This window comes from Micropterus salmoides, unplaced genomic scaffold (genome assembly GCF_014851395.1).
Source record: "Micropterus salmoides isolate LMB-PRFRI ecotype aquatic unplaced genomic scaffold, ASM1485139v1 Ms_hic_scaffold_11, whole genome shotgun sequence".
Lineage (NCBI taxonomy): Eukaryota > Metazoa > Chordata > Actinopteri > Centrarchiformes > Centrarchidae > Micropterus > Micropterus salmoides.
The window spans coordinates 17,430,554-17,453,487 of record NW_024040152.1 but is presented as its reverse complement, the minus strand read 5'-3'; the positions used below and the strand labels follow the sequence as shown (position 1 = coordinate 17,453,487).

Sequence of the window (22,934 nt, the reverse complement as noted above, 5' to 3'; positions counted from 1 at the left end):
GGGGGCTGGAGCCAGTCCCAGCTGACATCGGGCGAAAGGCGGGGTACACCCTGGACAGGTCGCCAGTCCATCGCAGGGCCACACATAGACAGACAACCACTCATGCTCACACTCACACCTAAGGACAATTTAGGGTCACCAATCAACCTAGGCCGCATGTCTGTGGACGGTGGGAGGAAGACGGAGCACCCGGAGAGAACCCACGCAGACACGGGGAGAACATGCAAACTCCACACAGAAAGGCCGGGGCTGGTAGTGGAGATATATTGAATTAATTTACTTTAATTTCAGAGGGAACTATTGTACATTAGCTTTTAATGAGCATATACAATCCAAGACAAGTCCATTAATTAGCTTATATTAGCTACACTAGCAACAACATAGAAATGTAGCCTCCATGTTCTGGTAACAATAATATAAAGAGCCGTTCTGGTGCATGTGTACTTGATACACAACTACATTTTGCAACCCTTTCATGCATGGATTAGTAAATCACAAAGTAATATTTTTTGTGTTTATTTTTACTTTTAAACAAGTGAAAAAAATATACCTATAAACTTTTTTCCCCCAATAAATTTTATTTTGAAATGTGTCCACTGCAGTGGACACCATGCATCTAAGGCATCAAAAGTGATTCAGTGGAATTCAATATAGGTCCAAAAAACTGTAACATTTCCTAAAAGCAAGTGGTATAAATACACATAAAGTTATTCAAGTGCAAATGATATTATGATTTCAAATGAAACATACAAAATAAGGCTGAATCTACATAGACAGAATATACCCTTGGGCAGATAACATCCACTGAAGTGGAGGGATGTATTTTCAGTCACAGAACAAAATGTATGAATAAAAGGAATTTACAGTTATTGGTAAGATACTTGGTGCATCACCACTTCCCTTTCCTATTATGACGCAGATCAAAATGACATGATGATGAGATGTAAAATATAATAATCAAATGGAATGTTTTAGGGGTCCGCCACATGGTGGTTGTGACATGGTATTATAACTTAAATGCTCAAAATAGCTGTCCACTGGGGTGGACATCATTTACATTTAGCTGATGCTTTTATCCAAAGCAACTTACAATTGCTATAGATGTCAGATGTCACACACCTCTGGAGCAACTAAGGGTTAAGTGTCTTGCTCAGGGACACATTGGTGGATGGGTCACAGTGGGGAATTGAACCCGAGTCTCTCACACCAAAGGCATACAGCTTATCCATGCACCATCACCACCCATGCATGAAAGGATTAAGAAGTTTTACATTCATGTACGTAAGTGAACATCTGAATGCACAACTTTGTTTTTACATTGGGGTATTCCTCTTTTTCACTGAAGTAAAGGATCTGGATACTTCTTCCACCACTGAGTCTAACAGAAAGGGAAATATAAGAATATAAAGAGACTGGGATGAGTTCAGGGGTTTGGGTTGCTCTTTGATTTCTGTGGTCTGTGTCATCTGATGTCATGCAGTCTGTAATCCAATCAGGGAGGGAGAGAGTGTAATCCATGTTAATCCCACATCCAGAGAGAGAGAGAGAGAGAAACCCAGGACAGGGTGGGTCATTAAGACAGGCAGACACAGTAAGGACAGCAGCCATCTCTGAATACAGCTTTATTGGTAAAGCTGCAGAATGTGTCTGAGTTCTGTTCTGAGTGTGAATGCCTCTTCTCGTGTAATTATATCTGTCTCTCTAATCTGGTCTGATACCGTCTGACAGCTGCCTTCCTGTGTCCTGGACCCTCGTTGTCAGGGATACATCTCCACAGAGACGCACTCCCAAAGGTAGGGGAGGGCTTTAATGGAAAGGAGACCCTCACTCTGATGGAGCAACAAGCTGAGAGAGTGAGAGAGGATGAAGAAGGAAAGACCATAGTAGCGGAGAGATAAGAAGGAAGGTCAGCTGTGGGGGAAGAAGAGGAGTGGAAATCAACAGAAGGAAGAAAGAAGGAAGAGCTGGATGAAGTGAAAGTTATTTTGTGAGGTAGGAATATTATGGTCAAAGTTAATAATTAAAAAATGAAGACACAAATGAGCCAACACTATAGCAAGATTTAAGTTTCATTCCAAGCTTTTCTTCTAATGTTTTTCTAAACTATCTGTGTGGTTGCAGGATGGGCTATGACCTGGAGAGGTTTGTTGGCTATGTGAATGAGGGTCTTCTGTGCTGCGTGTGTCGAGACGTGTTGGAGCGCCCCCTCCAGGCGCCCTGTGAACATGCATACTGCAGCACCTGCATCAGCAGCTGGCTGCTCCATCACCACTCCTGTCCCGAGGACAGACTGCCACTGGATGTGGGAAGCCTTAAACCACTGTACAGGTCTGTCTACGTCTCTGCTGTTATTATCTCCTCATTGTAACAGTTCATTCTTTAGTTTCACCCTTTCATTTTGCTATTCAGTGGGTTCCACTGCTCTGTTTCTGCGCTGCTTGTTTTTGCCTTGCACGACAGGTACATGCGTAATGACCTGACCCGTCTGCAGATACGTTGTGTGAATGCAGGGCAGGGCTGTGAGGTGGTCTGCTCTCTGGAGAGCCTGCACACACATGAGGATGAGTGCGAGTTTGCCTTTATATCCTGCTCAAACCCAGGTATGAAACATCCCACTAATCGCTCATCTGATTGTTATGATTTGTTTATCTGTAGTGTTTGTAGTGTTAAATGGTTATCCATGTGGATGTGTGGGATATGAAGGTAATGTGACACCTGTGAGTGTGCGTGAGAGAGCAGCAGGTGGCTTTTTTGTTGTCATGGCTACCTTCCAAACCAGTGCCCCTATGGGACTGGGTTCAGGACTGGAAGCTCCCACAGATCTCACACAGAGTGCATTCAGCTTCAACTTCCCATCACTCATTAATGAGCGATCTAACAGTGTGTATGTCCTGTAAATACAAGCAATGTGGTCCCAATGTGACTGTGACTTGTCATTGGCAGGTGGAGAGTACATATGTTACCGTTGTGGTAGGTACAGTTAGAGAGTGTGTGCATGCAGTGTGGCTTTTTTTTGCAGTGTTTAAGAACTACAGGCACTGACATACAGTTTTACACAATATTTAACCTGGTATTTCTGGTGCTGTCTATGACTGCTGTGATCTGTGAGAAGTTATTACGTTTGGTTAAAAATGAGTCCTAATAAGTGTAGCAAGGAGTATAAAAGCTGGCATGATATATATTAATATATATCTATATCTATATCTAATTATATATGATATATATATATATATATATATATAATTAAATATAATTGAAGACTCCTTCCTGTGCAAGTACCTTGTAAAAGTAGTAAAATGTACTTTTACTTCCACTAAGTAGAAAGTAAATTTATGAGGATTTACCCTTGAAAGAATGTGAGCATATCCTATTTACATTTGCAATTAATTTAGAGCATTTCACCTTGTAACACAATCTGAGACAGCTTTATTATAAAGACACATCAGCCACCACTTTTAAAAGCACCTGCTTCTTAATATTTGTGATGCGGGACAATATCTGACCAATTGTTGAGATCTTAAAGTGTTACTTGAATAACTTTCAACACAAGTAATCTATATAAGTTATATTAAAGTACTTAAGAAATATTTTGGTAGTATTTCCACCCCTGTGTATACCATTATGACTTGAAATTATTTATTTAAAGTTGTGTCTGCAAACCAAATTTCTCTTTATTTTGACTCATATTTTGGAAGACATATATACATCTAAATATAAAATGGGTACATGGTTGACATTACCATCTCTGTGCTCCTGTCCCCTCAGGTTGTCCTGTGCAGATAGAGAGGCGAGGGTTGGAGGCTCACCTGTCTGAATGTAACTTCCGCAGCAGAGAGTGTCCCAACGGTTGCGGTCTTACCCTTCTCTCCATTGACCAATCGCAGCATAACTGTGTAGCAGAGCTGCGCACCGAATTGGAGATGCTCAGGTATGTATGTGTGTGCGGTTATGAAAAAGCCTTCACTCTCTCCTAATGTATTTGTTTTGTAGATCATCATTTTGTCTCATTGAATATTCACGGCAGGGCAGATATGCTGTGCAAGGTGGAGGAGGTGAGGCGAGAGATGGAGTCTCGGTTGGACTCACAGAGGAGACACATGGTGCAGAAAGAGTCGCAGCTGAAGAACGAGGTGGAGGAGCTCAAGGTGACCTGTCAGTCCTTGTCATGTATCTAACTCCTCAGTTTTTAAGGTAACAACAAGAGGACTTAAGTAAAGATTTGAGGTACTGGCACGTCAATGAAGTTAAATACTTCAGGTTATTCTTGAACCCTGGATACAAATACAGAACAGGTTATCTCAAGGTTCATTTAGTAGCGAGTAGCTGTTCTAGAGATTTTGGTCATTTCACATGATCTTCATCAGTATTTTCTTGGACAGTTTTTTCTGAGCACTCTCATCCATGTTGTCTTAAAAGTTGAGATTCAATAGAAAATTATTAATAGAAAAGTATTTAATAAATACTGTTAATGACTATCTCAAAGCTTTCTCTACAGCCAAGTCTATGCCGTGAACCACGTTGACACATGTTAGTAATCTTGTGTTTTCAGGGTCAGTTGTCCCTTGTGATGTGTGACATGCGAGCCCTGTTAGGAGCAGAGCGTCTGAGAAGACAGGAGCTGGCAGAGGCGGAGCTGGAGAAGAGGGAACTGTTGGAGCTCCTCAGAGACCTGCAGCCAACCAGGAGTCCACATCCTGTCGAACAGGCATCCAGGGACGAGCATCAAGGGGGCCAGCAGACATCTGGTTGGGAGTTACACACGGAGCTGACGCGACACCAGCAGAGGGAGGCGTCTTTACATGCCTCCAGTCTATCACTGCATTCAGCCCCGGCCATAAATATATTGGGTCCACCTCCTTCACCTCAGCTGGGAGAGGGGGTGCGCAAGGGCGGTACCAGGAGCCTGACTCTAGACTGCATCAAGAGGAAGAGCAGGGAGGTGACTGTCATCTGAGTAGACTGGATTGTTTGGAGATTAGCCAAAACCAGAAAAGATTTAATCTTTTTTTTATATATATATTTGGCAAAGTGACAACAAGAGTTTAGTAATTCAAGTTATTTGGATCAAATCAAAGTGTAAATTCAGTCTGCTGTGGAATGAACCATGTTGTGTTTGAAAGGTACTTTTTGTGTAATTCTACAAACTTAACCCTTTCATGCATGAATTATGACAGCCTCTGTCAGGATTTTTTTCCTATGTGTTTTTATGGCTCTTTAGGCATGAAAAATAAAATTAGAATTTCCTTTTTTTTTAAACACACATTTTTCAAGTTTTGTACATGTCCAGTAAGGTGGACAGCATGCACATAAGGTTTTAACTGAAGATATATTTATTTAACAAACCAATAAATTAAATGATATATTATGTAAAAAATATAATTTTAATGCTGTTAAACTAATGTGGTCACATATTTTAACATATTCTAATACTGTTTAATGCAATGCAAATACGTTGAACCTCACTTTTAACTCCATCACTGCCACTAGTATTATCCTTACTTGATTCTGATGGAATTGGCTCCACTGTCCTGAATTCTTTTCTATCACTAAATGTTACTCACATAATGGAACTAATCTGCAGAAAATATTGTTTTTCTTACAAAAACTCCAAGTGTAGCATAAATCCATTGATTTACATCCAAAAAGTTAGTGCACATGAAGTATTTTCAAGAAAAACAAAGTCTCAGTAATAGTTATTTGTAGTTGAAATATAACGTTAGCCAGTGATGCACAATGTCCAATTTAGTGGACAGATGATTAATCGTAATTTCACAATCATAACACAAAATCAATACTTGGAAAGTTTAAGAATTGTATTACTCCTTAGTTGTTAGTAGATGTTACCATATTTTATTTACCGGGAGGGGTCTCTTGTAATTGGAGGAATTGCAAGATTTACCTGAGCTGCTCCGTTTTCCCGACTGTCTGTCGGCCATCTCGGTTTTGACGAATTTAAGTTGCACTTACAACGGCTATCCAGATGGTGGCAGTGTATGGCATGACACACTAGCGTCCACTGTAGGGGCTGATGTGCAACTACACTATCAGAACCTCTGCCCATTCAAGTAAATGGATTTTGAATAGCTGTCCACTGCAGTGACCACTATGCATGAAAGGGTTAATTGATCTTTCGACAGTAGGCTTGTGTGAAACAGAATTGACATTCATTTATATTGTAGGCTCACCCATGATCATTTCTGTAAACATTATCATAGTGTAATGTCTCTTGGATTTTGTAATAATAAGATTTAAAATAAAGAGTCACTTTAAGTAATTTTTGGACCAAAGTATAGGTTTCTCATTAATGATCCACCTGATGCAGAATTATCTGCTTAAAAAAAGGAATACAACATTTTTGAAGTCTAAGCTTGCCTATAATGTTAGAAAGTTTGGACTCACAATGTGTAATCTTTCTAATTGGTCAGTTTAAGATATAAAATACAAGGAATTAACTAATTAAGTCTTCATCAAGACTACAGGACTGAATGTATCACTATCAATGTAATATTAAACACTAGCATGGTTACCTGGATGTCCTGGTGCTGCAGTTGGCAATTCTGACTTGAGGGTAATTTTTGTACTTTTCAACCTGGACTTTATTTTCCCATGTTTTTGTGTCTTATGTGACTAACTGAGACAACATTTTTTTAAATTGGTTCAGTATTAAGCAAATGCGCTGCAGTCGGCAACAGCGAGACAGGGCGGCAAAGTAATCGGGGCACAATTGCCCCATCAAAGTAAGGCCACCAAAGTGCTTGTTTTTGCCACTGACAGGCTCAGATTCTTATTATAAGGGTCAACATTGTGTAAAATGATCCCTACAGAGACAGAACCTTTTAAAGAGGAAGATCCTTTTTGTTTAACCAGAAACAGTCACTATATCATTCTCGTCAAAGCCACCATTGAATAAAAACAGTAACTTTTCCAGGTCCAGCTTGAAAAGTAGTTTTTAAGTTAAGTACGATATTTTGGGTTCAACTTTGGCTGTACATATTGCACCTCAAATACATCTTTTGTCACCACTTTGACTCATTAAACACAATGAACAACTTCTAAATAATCTTTTAAAAACAGGCTGCAGTGCAGTTTAGAATTTTTATACTAAATTCTTGTAACTTGGAGGACCTTTAATGTTGTGTAATTTTGGTCCTTCAGTGGTGTTGAAAAAAAACATTGGTTGAGATTTCACTTTTTTATAATACAGGTATTAGGTGTTTAAAAAAAATCTTGTTTGCTGAAGCATATGACAGATGATTGTCATCACTGTCTGCGTTACTTAATTATTTCATCTGGTGTTTGTTCAAAAAACAAGTGTAAGCTCGGTTTATTGGACCTTTATTCTCTGAATACAACTCATGATAACAAAACATAAAACATCAACTCAGAGTCTGTACGTCATTGTGACAACACCATCCCACCACGTTTCCGTGAAGACAGTAATATCCTGATTGGTCCATATGCTGCCATGATAGGCTACAGTCAGTTCCCAGGTGAATTTACCTCGTGAAGGAGCGCACATGTCTGCCCCTCCCACCCCCACTCCCTCCCCCACCGCTGAACTTGCTCCCCTGAGATCCTCGGCCTCCACCTCCCCCACCGCCTCCTCCGACATTGCCGCCGCCGCCGCCGCCGCCTCCTCCACCGCTAAGCCACGACAGCCCGGCGCCTCCTCTGCCCCGTGGAGCTCGGTCCCGTGGGGCCAGCCGATACGCACCTAGCAAACAGAGATGGAGGAGAAAGAAACAAAAGCACGACATTTTCAGTACAGTGTGCAAAATAGAGCTAAATCAAGCAAAACTTGTGTGTGGGTGTACACTTCATACTTGCGGGAGGTTGTCTGGAGGGCAGTGGCCCACGTGTGAAGTTGCTCTGGCCTCCGCGGGGTTCACTGTAGGTTCCTCTGTGGGTGACAGCAGGAACCTGTCCACTCCACGATGAACCACGGCCTCCGTCTCTGCGAGCATAGTTACCTAGAGAAACAAAAAGAGAGGATTTATCTCCCTCTACTGGCCAACAAGTGGTTCTGACCTGCAGCATGTACAAACCCCAATCTACTACTAAATACACTGTCCAGTAAACTAACAGTTTGACAGACAAGAAAATCTTATTCAAGGTCCACTCTCTAGCATAGCATGACCTCAGTATAGTACCCTCATCATGTGCAGTGTTTCCCATACAATCATTTATTTGTGGCGGCCCTCCACAATATCTACTCTGACCGCCACATAGTGATTTTCTATATTTTTTTTTTACCAGGCCTATTTAAAATCGTATTTTATTGCAGAGCGCCACAGCGCACATCCTGTCTCACATCCCTCTCTCTCTCGCTCTCTCTCCCTCATGAACACAGCTGCACAAAACTGTCCAATACAATGCTTTCAATGTCGAAGAAAAATTTATTAGCAAGCATGTAAGGAACCTAGCTAATAAGGAGAGCTAAGTTAATGTTAGAATACAGCTGGGGTTTTGAGGCAAACATGCTGTATATAGCAAGTAGTCAATATCGACTGCATTTTTTAAAAAGCTGGTAAAGAGGATCAGTTACAGTATTCACCAACATCAAAGGGACAGTCTGGGCAATTATTGTAAACACATTGGCAATTTTGAACAGTGTATTTGAAGACTGTATCATATTAACTGAGGCTACAAGTCATAAACAGGCCTGTATTTTATTTTTCCCCAATATGATTGTGTGTGTCTGTGTGTACGTACCGGACAGCAGTACACCTTTAGGTTGCGGTGGAGTGAAAAAGCGAGTCTGGCTGTGGAATGTGCCTCTGCCTCTGTTGCCAGTGAACAGTCCTCTGGTGGGGGGTTTGGGTGAGCTCTTGGGGGGGCGTTTAGGGGGCAAAAGTCCAAGAGGCGTCGTAATGTCTTTAAACTCTGCTGCCACAAAGTCATCCACGTGCATACTGGGAGGACGGGAGGTGTTCTGTTTGCGCTGGCGGAAGATATCGTGCGGTCGGCAGAGATTCTGTCCGAACCCTCCTCGACCACCACGGCCGCGAGGAGCAGCCATGATGTGGGCTCTCTTAGCAGGCTCAATGTAATCTGATTTACCGCTGCAGAGACAAACGTCACATGACATCAAGTCATTTGCGTTAAAACAAAACTCAGTATGTTAGTTCTCAGTTCAAAGAATAGATTTTTTTAATTACAAATTTAATACGCAACCTAACACAGTAAATATACCTTGATGTAATAAACGTCTCATGCTTGTGCTTGCCCAGTCGGAAACCTTTGGTGGTCTTTGTGTGACCAGGAGAGGAGGGCTCAGACAGGAAGGAGCGCTCTAGCTCTGCCTTCAGGTCCAGTTCTGGACAACATTCCTGAGCGAGACCCACCAGATCCACCTTGACCTGCCACACAGATATAGTGGTAATCAGTGTCCAGCCACATACATACAGACAGACATAGGGCTTCATAACTGTACATGATCAAGCTTTCATTACACAATTACAGATCAGCAAAGTTGGGAGAGAAAGAAAGAAACATTAAAGGTATATTTGGTAAAATGAAGCAATAAATGCAGTTAAAACTACTGTCACTAAAATTGAGGGTTAGGAAGTCTGGTCTGAACATGAAAATGCTTTAATTCATCGGGAATCAGTGTCTAACATGTGGACACATCTCTGGTTTAAAACAGATTTTCACACTGTACAGACCATGTCTCAAGGCTGTCACCATAGTAATGTGGCAATTATGCAGTAATTATTTATTATTTGAATTTTGTAAGAATAAGAATAGTAGCACAGTGTAACATTCTGGCTGCCGGCATTTTGACCAAATACTGCACTGAAGAGAAAATAAGATCATTTAGCAAAAGAAATCTAGATAATAATATCTGCTATTGTGTCTTGAAAGTGCATGTAAACATACACACTTACTGTATCAATGTCTGTTTCTATGTCATCAGTGTGGAAGGGAGAGAACCACAGAGTCTTCAGCTGCTCATCCAGAGCTTCTGACAGAATGAACACTGTCCTATAGACAACACATAAAGAGGCATGATATACTTATATATACTCGGTTCCTTTAATCTTCCACAAAATTGATGCAAGAGGCACATTTTAGTGAATCATCTGTACAAAGTTTTGTTCTAGTTCCAGAGAAAGATGCAGGTAATGTAAGTCATGTTTACACCATGTTGTTATGAATATATTAAGTTATTCTGTTATTTTAAAGATACATTTTGCTGGCTGCGATGTTAACTGCCTCAGTGTGACTCATGATGGAATGAAGACAAAACTGATAGAGAAAAAAATGTTTAAATGTCACATGATGTACATAATTTTGTACCTGTGATTAAACTGGGCTGCAAGCGTCTCAGGTGCTGGCAGAGTGGGCTCAGTATCAGCTGCAGGAGGTGTGTCTGTGGCCGTCTCTAGCGTCTGCCTCAGAATAATCACGTTCTCCAGCATAGTCTCCAATGTATCATCTTCCTTACATAGTTTCTACAGACAAACACATAGACACACAGTTACAGAGTTAAGTTACATACCAAGGCAGCGTCAACCCTCACTTTGCAAATATTATACATGGGTGCATGATTTGTACCGTAATCTGTTTCTCTAAAGTGGGGAGCGGATGGGACTCGGACTCTTCCCACTGCAGCAGAGATTTCATCTCGGAGCCAGACAGCAACCGTGGAGGAGTGAAAGCACACTCCTCGCTGGACCCCTGGCCCTCCTCTACACACTGGATTAGAACAGAGATCTCACAATTAGTCTCACAATTATTAATTTAGACACACCTCCCACATGCCTAGGAATTCATACTTACAAATAAGCAGGTCTACAGTTACATTGACCGTATATACACTTTTTGTACCTATGGTATTTACTTCCTTGCAAAACAAGAACTGGCCTAAAAACCGGGTACTGACCATTGTTTCTGTGTTGACGATCTGTCTGAGGAAGTCGAGCAGAGCCGAGAGCAAATCTGCTGAGTCCTTGTTGAAGGCGAACACCAATCTCTTCAACAGCGAGTACAGATCTGCACCATGTTTCTTCAGAGCGCTGAAACAAAGATTAAGTGCACAAATATAAGTCTTGATTGACCATGAAAAGGACATTTTTCCTTGTCTAAAGAGAAGACATTATAAGCGGAGACAGCGGTAATGCCAAGAAACAAGAAGAGAGCGTTGCCATTTACACTTTGAGGTGGTAGAGTCCATAGTCGTGCTCGGTGAGGAATGTCAAAGTCCTGATACAAGTGAGGAGGAGTGGGAGACTGCTCTCTGAATTCCCCAAAACCTCCATCAAAGCGTTGCACACCGATGACATCATCTCTCGCCCTGGAAGTGCATTGGCCAGCTGCTCAGCCTCTGACAGACAGCTTTCACCAGGTGGAGACACCACCAGAGAAATGTCCTGGTGAAGATGGAGAGTATTTTTTGGCTTTATCCTTTTCCCTGTAAGGACTTGTTTACATATATATAGTGAACTTTATGTTCACTATACTGCTTACCTGGTCACACAGTGACTGTAACATTGTCCCCACTAGTTCACTGCATTGCTGCTGCGGTAAGGAGTGGTCAGTTGGAGGAACCAACAGAGACAGCATCAAGGGGAACAGATCTGCCAGTTGCTCATCTCCAGACACAGAGCCAGACAGCAGGTGCAGTGCTGCGCTCTTACAAGCTTTCTGCGACACCAGAGCATCCGTCAAAGAAAGCAGACGCAGGACTTGGCCCCAGCACACACCTTTCCCCTCCGGCCTGCAGTAAGCACATTGCATACACTTACAATACAATTCAAAACTTAAATACAAACAACTGTGTTTTTTTCCCCCACTCACGGCTGCAGCTCCTCCAGCAGCAGCTCCAGCAGGGTCTTCATGACGAGTGTTGCAGTGGGTGAAGACAGGTCTGCCAGCTGAACACACATTCTCCTCAGCATGGCCAGAAGAGGAGGGCAGCTGGTGACACACACGCACCTCAACGCCTCAGAAAACACTTTCCACTGCACCCGTATGTGCATGCTCCAGAGCTTCCTTGTGTTTAGGGCTATAGCCACATCTTGGACTGATATTACCTATGGAGCCAAAGGTTAAGTAGTATTAGTGTGTATGCCAAGACAACAATCATCAGTAGGTGAAAGGACGTACAAGATAGATGGGTCACCAGCAGGATAGAGTGAGTTACCTGAGTACTCTGCATTGGGAGTGGAAGAGGCAGGAGCTCAGACAGCAACGTCAGACCAGAGAACAGGCCTTCAGGAGCTTTAAGCAGTGAACCCAAAACTTCCTTTAGCATCAGAGACCAGGTGTTACTGGCCAGAGTCTCTTCTGTATGAGTCACCTGCATCAAACACACACACACTGACTAAGAATAATGACAACTAATGACATTTTTAGCACAATATTTCTTCAAATCAATCAATCAATCAAAATGGATTTATAGAGCACTTTAACAGCAATTGCGAAGTTGCACAAAGTGCAGTGTACAAAGGTTAAAAGCAAACATCAATTTACAGGTTATCACATACATATAATGTATACAGTTAAAACACTAACAAATGAGTTCCTCCAAGTGTCATCCTCAAGGGTCAAAAGCCAGATGGAAGAGATGGGTTTTAAGACAAGTTTTAAAATCAGGCAGTGAGGAAGCCTGTCTAATGGTAAGAGGAAGGGCATTCCACAGTTTCGGAGCTGCCACCGCAAAAGCACGGCCCCCTTTAAGTTTGTGACGAGTTTTTGGCACTCTCAGGAGAAGTTTGTCAACTGACCTGAGCTAAACAAACAGGGTTTTGGTCATTTACGCACCTTTTCATTAACACCCTGTGTAAAGGTTAGCAGCACATCGACGATAAGCGCCTGCACCCGGGTCTCCTCTCCATCTAGACGTCCAGACGCCGGGATGGAGCACACTATCATGTGGAGTGTCACCAACACGCTGGCCACGCGGGTGTCCCTGAATTGGAAAGCTCCTCCACGTAGCAGCTCCATCAGCATGGTGCGCAGCAACCGCAGTGTGCTGATGCATATACTGAGGATCATGCAGCGCTGCGGCGTGGGGCCCATGTGTCCATGCACACGCCATGGCTGCAGCAAAACGCTGCACAGCTTCTGTAGGACACGCACACACGTATCCAGACCCTCGCCAGAGAACAGCTGGACCCCCGCAAGACTCCACTTAAGATCCCTCTGCTGACCTAAAGAAAAGGAGGAAGATGTTGTATAAAAGGCACCCACCAAAGAAGATGAAAAAAAAAGAAAAGCATTTAGTTTCTGTCAGCTGAATGAAGCTGGTTTTACCCTCTACAGCAGGTGGGGGGCAGCCAATGTGATTAAGGACCCTGAGAGCAGTGACCAATCCAGTTCCCTCAGCAGTCAACACGTTTTCCATATTCTGAAGAGAAAACAATTTTTGAGCCAGTCAGACCTGTCAGTGAAGCTCTGTATTCAACAAATATAACACAAAATGTTCCTGAAAGAAACTGATTAACCCAGCTTTCAATAAAAAAAAATTATAAACTGCACTCTGTGAGGCCACTCCCTGTATGTTAGGGTAGGATGAGAGACCTTGATTATATAGGAAGATGAAAGCTCACCCAGTTACTGAGAATGAAAACGTAGTGAAATGTTGCTGTACTTCATCAGTACATTGAGCAAGAGATCTGTACCTGTTTGATGTAATCTATGAGGATGGGAATGCTACCAATCTCAAAGCGAAGTTTTTCCAGAGGCTCCAGCCATTTGCTAAGCTCTGAAGCACAAGGGAAGACCATAACATTAATAATCAAAAAACACAAAAAACACAAAAACTGTGTTATTAATATGGCAAGATACTTTAATGTGACAGTGGTTATATTTACCCTGTAACTTAGCATTGGAGTCATCAGCTTTGACTATGGCGAGTAGTGGGGCAGCGTATTGTTCCATCATCCGCAGTTCATTAGAGCTCTGCACTACCACTAACACCAGCATACAAGCATAGTTATATGTCACTGCTTTGCGAGCTTTGGCCTCACTACAAGAAAAGAAGACAAAAAAGGGAGAATGTGCTTAAAAATTTCTGCACAGGCCTGAAATAAAATCACGTCATACAAAAAGAGACAGAAGGAGAAGAGAGCTGTACCCATGTATGTCCTTGCTGTGGTGCTGGAGGAGAGTGACCAGACAAGACAGGTTGTTGTCCAGGCTGAAAACATGGGCCACAGCACTGCGGCCAGTCTGTGTGAAGGTCATAAGGTAGAGCGCATGGAGCATGCCCAGAACCTCTGCGTTGTCACCTTCCTCTAGCCCAGCTCCTCCGTCTCCTCCTGTGGCCACATGGCTCATGAGTTCTGAAATACCCTGCAGAGCATGCAGCGCCTGCATTAGCCACACGCCGAAGCCCTCTTCACCGAACCCGGGCCCTGTAAGACCTCCCTCTCCCCCTGTGAAGGTGGTGTCCTCGACTTCAACTTCTGCAATCGATGCCAGGAGACGCAGCAGCAGGTTGGTCGGAGTGGGCTGGGCGAGAAGGAAGAGCAGACCTGACTGGGTGAGCGACAGGAAGCGAAGGAGCTCTCTAACAGCTTGGGTGACACCTAGGTGACCGGCTGCTGCAGCCGCCGATATCACCACCGCCATGCTCTCCAGGAAACGGCACGCATGCATATACCTGAGAAAGGGGAAAGTATTACAAATTCGACACGATGAGTCAAAACTACATTCAACTATATATCTGAGCTTCTGCACTGAGTGAGGTTTGAGATCATATGTGTTTGAATATGTACCTATAAAGTGTTGGGTATGGATCATCCCTCTCCTGTGGTCCCGTTATTCTAGCAGTAGTTGGGAAGGCTTTCCCAGGTGGCTGCACCATGCAGTATGGGGCCGTCTCAAGCAGGTGATGTAACTCTTCTAAAACACCTGCCAGCCTATCAAGCTCTGCCTCGGACACAGGGGAGGAGCTTAGCGATGGTTCCTCCTCCATGGGGCTCTCAATGTCCTCCATCTCCTCCTAAGAATCAGGGTCAGTCTTGATTATCATGAAAAATACATAAAAAACATCAATACAATAAAAAATACTTTGAAGTTAATAACAAATATGCTTGTGTGTTTGAGTTTGTGTCTACCGGCTGTGGTTCACTCCATGCTGCTCCTGCACGCTGCAGGTCAACCAGTATCTCGTACATGTGGCTTTTCTGTAATATGGCGTTGCCAGCTGTTATAACCCTCACTGTTTCTTCACGCAGGAACAGCTGGACTAAGCGCTATAAAAAGGACATAATGTTTCATGTCAGATATTAATGAGGCAAAAATTCATTCTTTTTTTTCCCCCAATTAGTCAGTCTTTTCTGTAAATGTAAAGGGTGGGTGGTGAGTCCTGAGTCTGAGGCAGACAAACTTCTGGGTCATTAACACAATTGGTTCAATACATCAGTCCCTCTAGGATTTGCAGCCCTTTTTTGTGACTGTTGCAGCATAAAGTGCCTGATTTTGCCACGGCTTTTCTAAAAATTTGCAATATTTTCTAGTGTTTTTTTGCAATGAAATTGTGGGAATAAGTGAAAACTGCTAAGGTATGTCCATCCGTCATCACACACAGGGTCGCGGGGGACTGGAGCCAACACCTTGGACAGGTCACCAGTCCATCGCAGGGCCACACACAGACAGACAACCACTCACACTCACATCCACACCTAAGGGCAATTTCGGAGACACCAATTAACCTAAGCCTAAACCTAACCATGCATATTTAAATCTCGATTCTTTCAGCGCTTGCAATTATCAAGGTCAACTTTGCAGAAAAGTTGCAGTGATTGTTCATAATTGCAAGTTGCACAGGGATTTGTTGAATTTATGTTAATAGTTGTGATTGTGACATCACAATATCCTGGAGGACTGACTGGCTCTCATATGGATCATGGTAGGCTGGGTTTCATTTGTAATTATATTTGTCAGTTTGAAAACAAACTCTCTAGCTTTGGGGGGAGTTTCTCATCTGGGATACCTGCTATAGAAATGTAGAAGAGAATCTGGTTATATCAAAAAAGTGTTGAAGAAGTTTGTATACTTTGTGGTGCTAACCTGATAGCCACTCTTCTCTGACTCTCCTGCATGTAGGAAAGCCTCCATGCCAGCAGGAGCGCTGGTCAGAGCACCCAGAGCTCTCAGAATACTCAGCTTTAGTGTGGAGGAGACATGGTCCATGTGGAGCAGCTCCAGCAGCACATTAAGGGCCCCTTCACGCAGCAGCACTGTGAGGCCCTGTGGGCACTCTGCTATGCATGATGCTAGCTTGGCACCAGCTTTCAGTTGTCTGAGGTTAAGAGCAATGGGCTGTGTAAGAGCCATCTCCATACTCAGAGCTTGGAGTGCCCATTGAGCTAAAACTGTTACAGAGTCCTCAATCTCTCCCTCTCCTTGTTTAATTAAATAAGCCAACCCTTTGGTCAGCAGTCCAGGTGCCTCTTCCACAGCAGTCACCCAGCGCGCATCTCTGTCATCTCCAATACTAGCTAGTAGCTCCTTCAGCTGAGCAACCGCCTCGGCCTCCTCTCCACCTGCTGGTCCTTCTGTTCCACCAGGGTCCCTAGGTTCCTCCACACTGGCCTTCTCAAACTGGGTATAAAAGCGGGTCTTGTATGGAGGGGTGAAGTAGAGCAGGGGTCTGAGTTCTCGCTCATACGGGTCATACTGGACAGGTGGGACGGATGCCAGGTCCTCAGGAGTGTAGTCCATGTCAAAGGTGGGCAACTTGAAGCTACCATTATCCAGGTCATCCTCGTCGCTGGAAATCTGCTCATAGCCATCATCACCTGAAAGGGCGGGAGAGACGAAAGAGGGGAAATTTGACAAAAGTGATCTATTATGAACAAGATTGTTAAGATCCTTCAAACATTCATTAAATGTGTGTAAAACTGAGGAGGCCAGTGACTACTAAATATGCCCTTGCTCATTCACAAATGTATACACGGACAAACCTGCTCTCACGTGGCAGCAGCACTCCAAACATGCAGGGTTAGTTTGACATGCAGGATGTGACTACAGCACAAGCATCAGCTATTGCTGTGAGGATGTGTGAGGGAGACCGCCACACGACAGCTTATGAATGCTGAACATAAGCCTTCAGAGTAGCCCAGAGTGGGCTAGCTGAGAGTTTGGACCATCCAGCAGTTGTAGATGAAGCCAGCATGCCAGAGCACACACTCTCTCGAACTGTCACTCAGTCCCAAATGGATCCCATGGCCCCTTGGGAAAACTGATGAGTTCGCACTACCAAGAGGTTCAGGGCCAGGCGTCCATTTGGGATTACAGACTATCCTACTCTCACAAAATAACTCCCCTACCTTCCTCCATTTCCTCTTCCTCGTCCTCACCCTCATCTTCCTCTTCTTCCTCCTCCTCTTCCGGAGCGCTGCCCTCAGTCCGTACATCTTCTTCCTCCTCCGGCTCCTCCTCTTCCTCATCACATTCTTCCTCTTGCTCGGCATCCGAGTATGTTTCATCAGCAGGCAATGATCTTTCAGGTGACACGGCCTCCAGGTAGTCGTCACGGCCCTCGCCTGGCTCATTTTTGACCACGCCCACTGCAGATGTCACAACAGAGATGGAAGAACACACAGTTCAGCCAACACAGTGCACATATAAACATGCAAACTATATATTAATCTACAAAAATAGAGGCCTACTTACGCAAAACGGCTTTAGGATCATATTTTTGTTTGCGCATGTTTTAGCCTGTTTATAAGACAATGCTTACACTTGCATGCCAACCATTGTCCAAAGCATAGAAACTTTTTTAAATGTGTTTTCCCACTTGACAGGCAGCCACTGGTTTTCATTCATTGCAGCACATATCTATGCAGAGACTTGCTGCGGATATGTAACCCATTATAGTGAACACAGTGTGCCCAGCAAAATGCGCATCATAATGTCTGCCTAGCAGCTAGTCAAGCACATCCTCAAAAACAAGGAAGTGTGGAAAACCACTCTGAGCTGCAGCACCCAGTGACAAGACATCATCTTGCTGCCTCTCCTTTCCCATCCAAACATTAGCTACTCTCCAGGCAGTCAATGGACATAAAGTTGTTACTGTGATGTAGAGACAGAGGTCAGTTAAAACTTTATGAATGAAAGATACTTTTGTTACAGATTAATAACTCACCACTCTGAAACTCTTGCTCCAGTCTATATTGCTAAGCTGGTGAGGGGAACATATACAGCTGAACCGAAGCTGTGTTTACCGGCTTCTCATGACCCGCCCTGCTCTGCTTCTGATTGGCTAGTAGTCCTTAACTACGATCTGTGCACGTGCAACTCCCAACATAGATCTTGTAGAGGTAAGATGCATAAAACCATAGCTAAAATGAAGCGTTCAACACACAGGGTGAAAAGAGGAGCTGCAGCAATGTGCAATATGACAAAAAAATATGGTGTAAAAAATTAAACCATGGAAACCTGTTCTGGTACGACCCCTAAATAAGATTTTGAACCTGAAAATGAGCATAATATGACCTCTTTAAGAAAACAGATACAGATACAGGTACAGATCCCCGCCAAAGAATTACACCATAATCATTTAAATATTTTTTTCAATGAGATTGAGAGTAAATATGTAAAACTGATCATTCTCTCCAATTTAGTAAATAAAAATTAATTTGCAATAAAACGCAATTCAATATTTTTTCAAAATCGTCCAGCTTTAACATTTAATCAAAACAAATAACTTATATTATAAAATCTAACCAACTGTTAACAACGATGTGAAGTACACAAACTAAACGCAGCGAAAAACAGAGTCTGCAGCTTGCTGTGACTGAGTGAGCGCAACCGATGACAAAAACACTGAATACAGTGACACCGACAAATAAACTAATGTGGGATTTTGATTAAGGAGAACCACTGACATTTAATTATGAGAAGTATCAACCAGGAAGATGCTCAAACTACGGCAGCATCTCTATCCTTGCTGATTAATCAGGATCCAACAGTGGCTGATATAATGTGATAGCACACATGCAGAGTTCTGACCTGTCACTTGGACCTGCTCTTCATCATCATCATCCGGGGGTGGAGGCCCAGGTGGAGTACGAGGCCCTCTGGGAGCTGGTCTGGGTGGGCTGCCATTGTACTGGTCATCCTTTTCCCACTCTAAAAAACAAACAAACAGTACAATAGGTTGACGGTTTGACAAGCAAATAAGGTAAAATAACAGATGACCTGTTCATTTGATGTTTCAGTTTCAGGAAGTGGGTGTAAAGGCGAGAGCGTCTGGTAGTTTCAGCTTAATGATACCCACCTTGTTTAATGATCCTCTTGGGCCCGCTTGGCTGTTGAGGGGGTGGGGGTGGAGGAGGAGGGGGTGAGCCTTGGTCATGTCCATGTGAGCGCTCTGCTGTCCCGTACACCGCTACAGTCAGACTGGTGTACCAGCCACGCAGCACCAGGCCATCCGTATTCACCTGCAAAAACAAATTTAGTCATTCACAAATCAACAGAAAATAAAACATCTTGCTAGTGGAAGACCGTTTACCTTTCCACTGGGTCTGAACACGATGGACTTGTTCTCATCATATTCCAGACTGAGGGCGGAAAGGAAGACAAGGCAGATTAAAACATCAGTGCAACTACACACCAAGTGTATGCTTGTCATTTAAAAAAAAATAAAATGTGACTGCAATGAAGTTTAGCAGCAATCTGTTAAGTCCTAGATAAACCTCTTTCCAACCAGCACAAAATTGCTATTTAACTATCTCCAAAAAGCACTCCCTCATCATGCTCTTAACTCTCTTTCCCCTTATTTCCTATCAGCGCTCCATTGTCCACTTTTTAATATCACTTGAAAAGCTATTTAATACGTGTTTGACAATCATACCGGCCAATGTAAGAAATGATGATGGAAAAACATTCTTTTTTCATTATTATTATTACATCATATTTTTCTGTGATATTCAACAACACAATAAATCAAATTAATACAACCTGGATCCAGATAAGCGTCAGTAAATTGATGGATTAACCAATTAAAAATTATGAATTAATTTGAGGTTGTTTTTTTTTTTAATCGAAACCTGCCCATTATGGGGCGAGGAGGCTGTAGCTTGTAACAGTGACAGTGTTTGCCACAGGTCTGATGGCGCCGACTGAAACACAACAATAAAGGATTGAACAGCCTCCACTGTCGACACAATCTCACTTTTAGTTTATAACTGAACGACATCCTTAGACAGCCCGCAATAGGATACAAAAACATTAAAGCCTTCAGCAGACAAGAGAAAATAAATTGAAAACTTTTGTGAATTAAATACTTTATAACACCTCCTAAGCACTTTTTTCAGAAAGCAAAATTCAGTGTTTTCTAAGACATTTCAAGCCCTGCAGATACCCATGAAAGGGTATATATGCAGAAAAAACACATTTGAGATTATAGAGAATTGTTTTCTTTCTCTACTTTTGGCTTTCTTATGAGTTACTAGACAATTTAACCTCTTCAACTCTCTATGTATTATTCTGAGAAGAAAGATTTCTTTAGTTGGTATCAACTCATTGAAATATTCAAGTGGTTCCGAGTATAGTTTTAAGAGGTCACAAATCAAAAAGGTTGGGAGCCCACACCACGTAACTGTGATAGATTGGGTTGCAATATGGCCAAGACTCTTTGTAACACGCCATTCAACACTCTCAGACTGTTGGAATTCCTGTCACAAAAAGGCTAAATTACCTAATCTCAAAAAATTAAACAAAACTGCATTATCATGGTTATCTGGATCATCCAGATCTTGATCATCACCTCAGCAGACAAAACAAGACTTTCAGCCAAGAGCCATTTGTCAAAAAAGAAATTTGCCAAATTTGTTTTTGACACTTGGAAGACATCTTAATATCAATCTGACAGGTTTTAAAAAATCTACTGCAACTTTCCCGGCAGAGGTAATAACTTGGGTGTGTCGTATTTATTGTGTTCAACAACTATTACACAATGCACACCTTTAAATACAAGTTTATGTGGTATCTGGTACTACTGTGCGAATCCTTGTTATTATGAGGTTAGAATGAAGAAAATGTTCGATTCAAACATTCCACCCTACATCTGTGTCACTGGGGCTTGTAAGTTTAGGTGCTACTTTCAGCAACGGTTGTGGGTGCGGTCGAGTTTCTGGAGAGACCAGTTAGCCAGCATATGAACAAAGACACCTAAATATGGGTGAGTGCGCACACACGCGCGCGCGCGCGCACACACACACCTCATGACTGGTTCTACAGGTGAGACAGACATCTGCATCTTAAGCACTTTTCAGATCTGACCAGGAAATACAGAGATGGAGGACAGGCTCGGAGGAATACAGAAACAAAATGAAAAAGTGCGAAATTGAAAATCCTTCTGACCTGCCCAGTCTGTGGAACGTGGGGTTGTTGGGTTTGGTGACATTATTAAAGAACAGCTCCAACTGGAAGGCATGAGGAGATGTCTCCCTGGAAACACAGAAACACATACACACAGATTAATGAGGCAGCCAAGCTACAATATATGTTCAGTCTATTGCAAGTCAATACAACAGTTCTGCCATTCCAAAGTTTTTGATGTCCAGTTTTCAGTGACATTGTTGGAAGGTCTATTGCAGAGTGTGGACTGGTAGCTGGAGAGGTGCCAGTTCACCTCTAGGGCACTGACGAATGTGGCTTTGAGCATACCCCTGAACCGCCAACTGCTCGGGCTCTGTACTCAGTTGCCGGCTTATTAAGTGGACAAATCATAACAAACACCTCTCTGCATGACACAATATAATGGTGCTTAAACAAAAGTACCATACAGCTGAATTAACACCTCTAAATCAGTTTCAACAAAAACTGGACCACATAAACTTCACGAAGGAGGGTTTTATTGCTTGGTTGGTTGATTAGACTGAATTGGCTTCATCTGTGTGGACCTAATAAACTGGCAGTATTACTGTATGTCACTGAGTGTGTGCAAGTGCCACATAGCTCTTACCCAAATGCTCTGTTGTCGGGTACGTTGCTGTGCGCTTTGATCCCTGGAGGAACGACCCGCACCTCTGTGATTAGCACCCCGCAAGGAAAACGCACCACATCCACGTTGGTTAGCTGAAGTGCATTGAACATTACAATTAATACTTTTAAATAATGCAATATCTTAACCAAGCACAGGCAATACTACAGACCAGAACAGTCCCTGTTGCCCCCTCTGAGGTAAACATGGGCAAGTGGAGACTTTAAAGTTAGCATTAGCCACTTGGCTAACTAGCAAACAAACTGCGAAAGGCTGCGTGACCTTACACGATTGTGTAAATAAAATCATGTTTAACTGTTGTAATCAGTACAACCTGGTATGCAATTAAGCAAGTGTGTAGCGCAATAAAAGCTGTGACTTGCAACGTTATCACAACAACAATGATACAACTGCTAATGTTAGCCATGTTGACATCGTTAGCTTGGAAGTTGAGGCTCATTCTTTAAACTCCTGAATAAAACCGACATAAGGATTGAATCCAGGCAGATCTGAAGTAAATGTACAAGAGGCATCAGAAATACTACCTCTGCACTCTGATGCTTAAACGTATCTAAAAAAAGAAGCTCCGTTGTTGTGTCCCCCGCCATCGCTTTCCTGCTGTCTGTCGGACCCACAGCCTGAACGGTCAGACCGGCGGTGAACTTCCGGGACGGTCAACACTTCCGGAGCATGTCACCTGCAGCATCAACAAACGCATATTAAACACATATAAACACATAATAATGATCAATTAAATCAACACATTATTTTATACAAGAGAAATTGTTACACTACTTGATGAATAGTAGTAAATAGAAGTAAAGACAATTATTATGTTTGTTGTTGTTGTTGTTATTATTATTACTAGTGCTATTGTTGTTTAACACAGGGGTAATCATAGGCTAAGCTATAGGACTAATGATATGAATATAATATAAATATCTTTATATCTAATAACATTGTATTTAACAAAAACTTGTTGATGTTTCTC

General features: G+C 42.7%; 2 protein-coding genes across 3 annotated transcripts; one reads left to right on the top strand and one right to left on the bottom strand.

Moving 5' to 3' along the window:
• Window positions 1-208: 208 nt before the first annotated feature.
• rnf41l (ring finger protein 41, like) lies at window positions 209-6,274 on the top strand. Its single transcript, XM_038711527.1, has 6 exons — window positions 209-1,992; window positions 2,122-2,328; window positions 2,461-2,600; window positions 3,766-3,928; window positions 4,025-4,145; window positions 4,550-6,274. Exons 2-6 carry the CDS (start codon window positions 2,123-2,125, stop codon window positions 4,952-4,954), a joined length of 1,035 nt encoding a protein of 344 aa, XP_038567455.1. The 5' UTR covers window positions 209-1,992; window position 2,122; the 3' UTR covers window positions 4,955-6,274.
• A 1,044-nt stretch (window positions 6,275-7,318) lies between these two features.
• Window positions 7,319-22,616, bottom strand: virma (vir like m6A methyltransferase associated). Of its 2 annotated transcripts, none has more exons than XM_038711526.1 (27): window positions 22,489-22,616; window positions 21,926-22,038; window positions 21,322-21,408; window positions 19,469-19,517; window positions 19,235-19,397; window positions 18,967-19,086; window positions 17,313-17,522; window positions 16,021-16,751; window positions 15,066-15,203; window positions 14,724-14,950; window positions 14,081-14,608; window positions 13,818-13,972; window positions 13,626-13,708; window positions 13,258-13,351; window positions 12,766-13,154; window positions 12,146-12,301; window positions 11,800-12,035; window positions 11,470-11,719; window positions 11,155-11,372; window positions 10,886-11,018; window positions 10,558-10,698; window positions 10,300-10,454; window positions 9,888-9,984; window positions 9,193-9,359; window positions 8,713-9,062; window positions 7,824-7,970; window positions 7,319-7,714 (listed from the first exon to the last, which is right to left on the bottom strand). In XM_038711526.1, exons 1-27 carry the CDS (start codon window positions 22,549-22,551, stop codon window positions 7,497-7,499), a joined length of 5,418 nt encoding a protein of 1,805 aa, XP_038567454.1. In that variant the 5' UTR covers window positions 22,552-22,616; the 3' UTR covers window positions 7,319-7,496. The 2 variants fall into 2 exon arrangements, with proteins under 2 accessions (XP_038567454.1, XP_038567453.1); XM_038711525.1 differs by having other exon boundaries at window positions 17,283-17,522; window positions 22,489-22,551.
• Window positions 22,617-22,934: the final 318 nt, after the last annotated feature.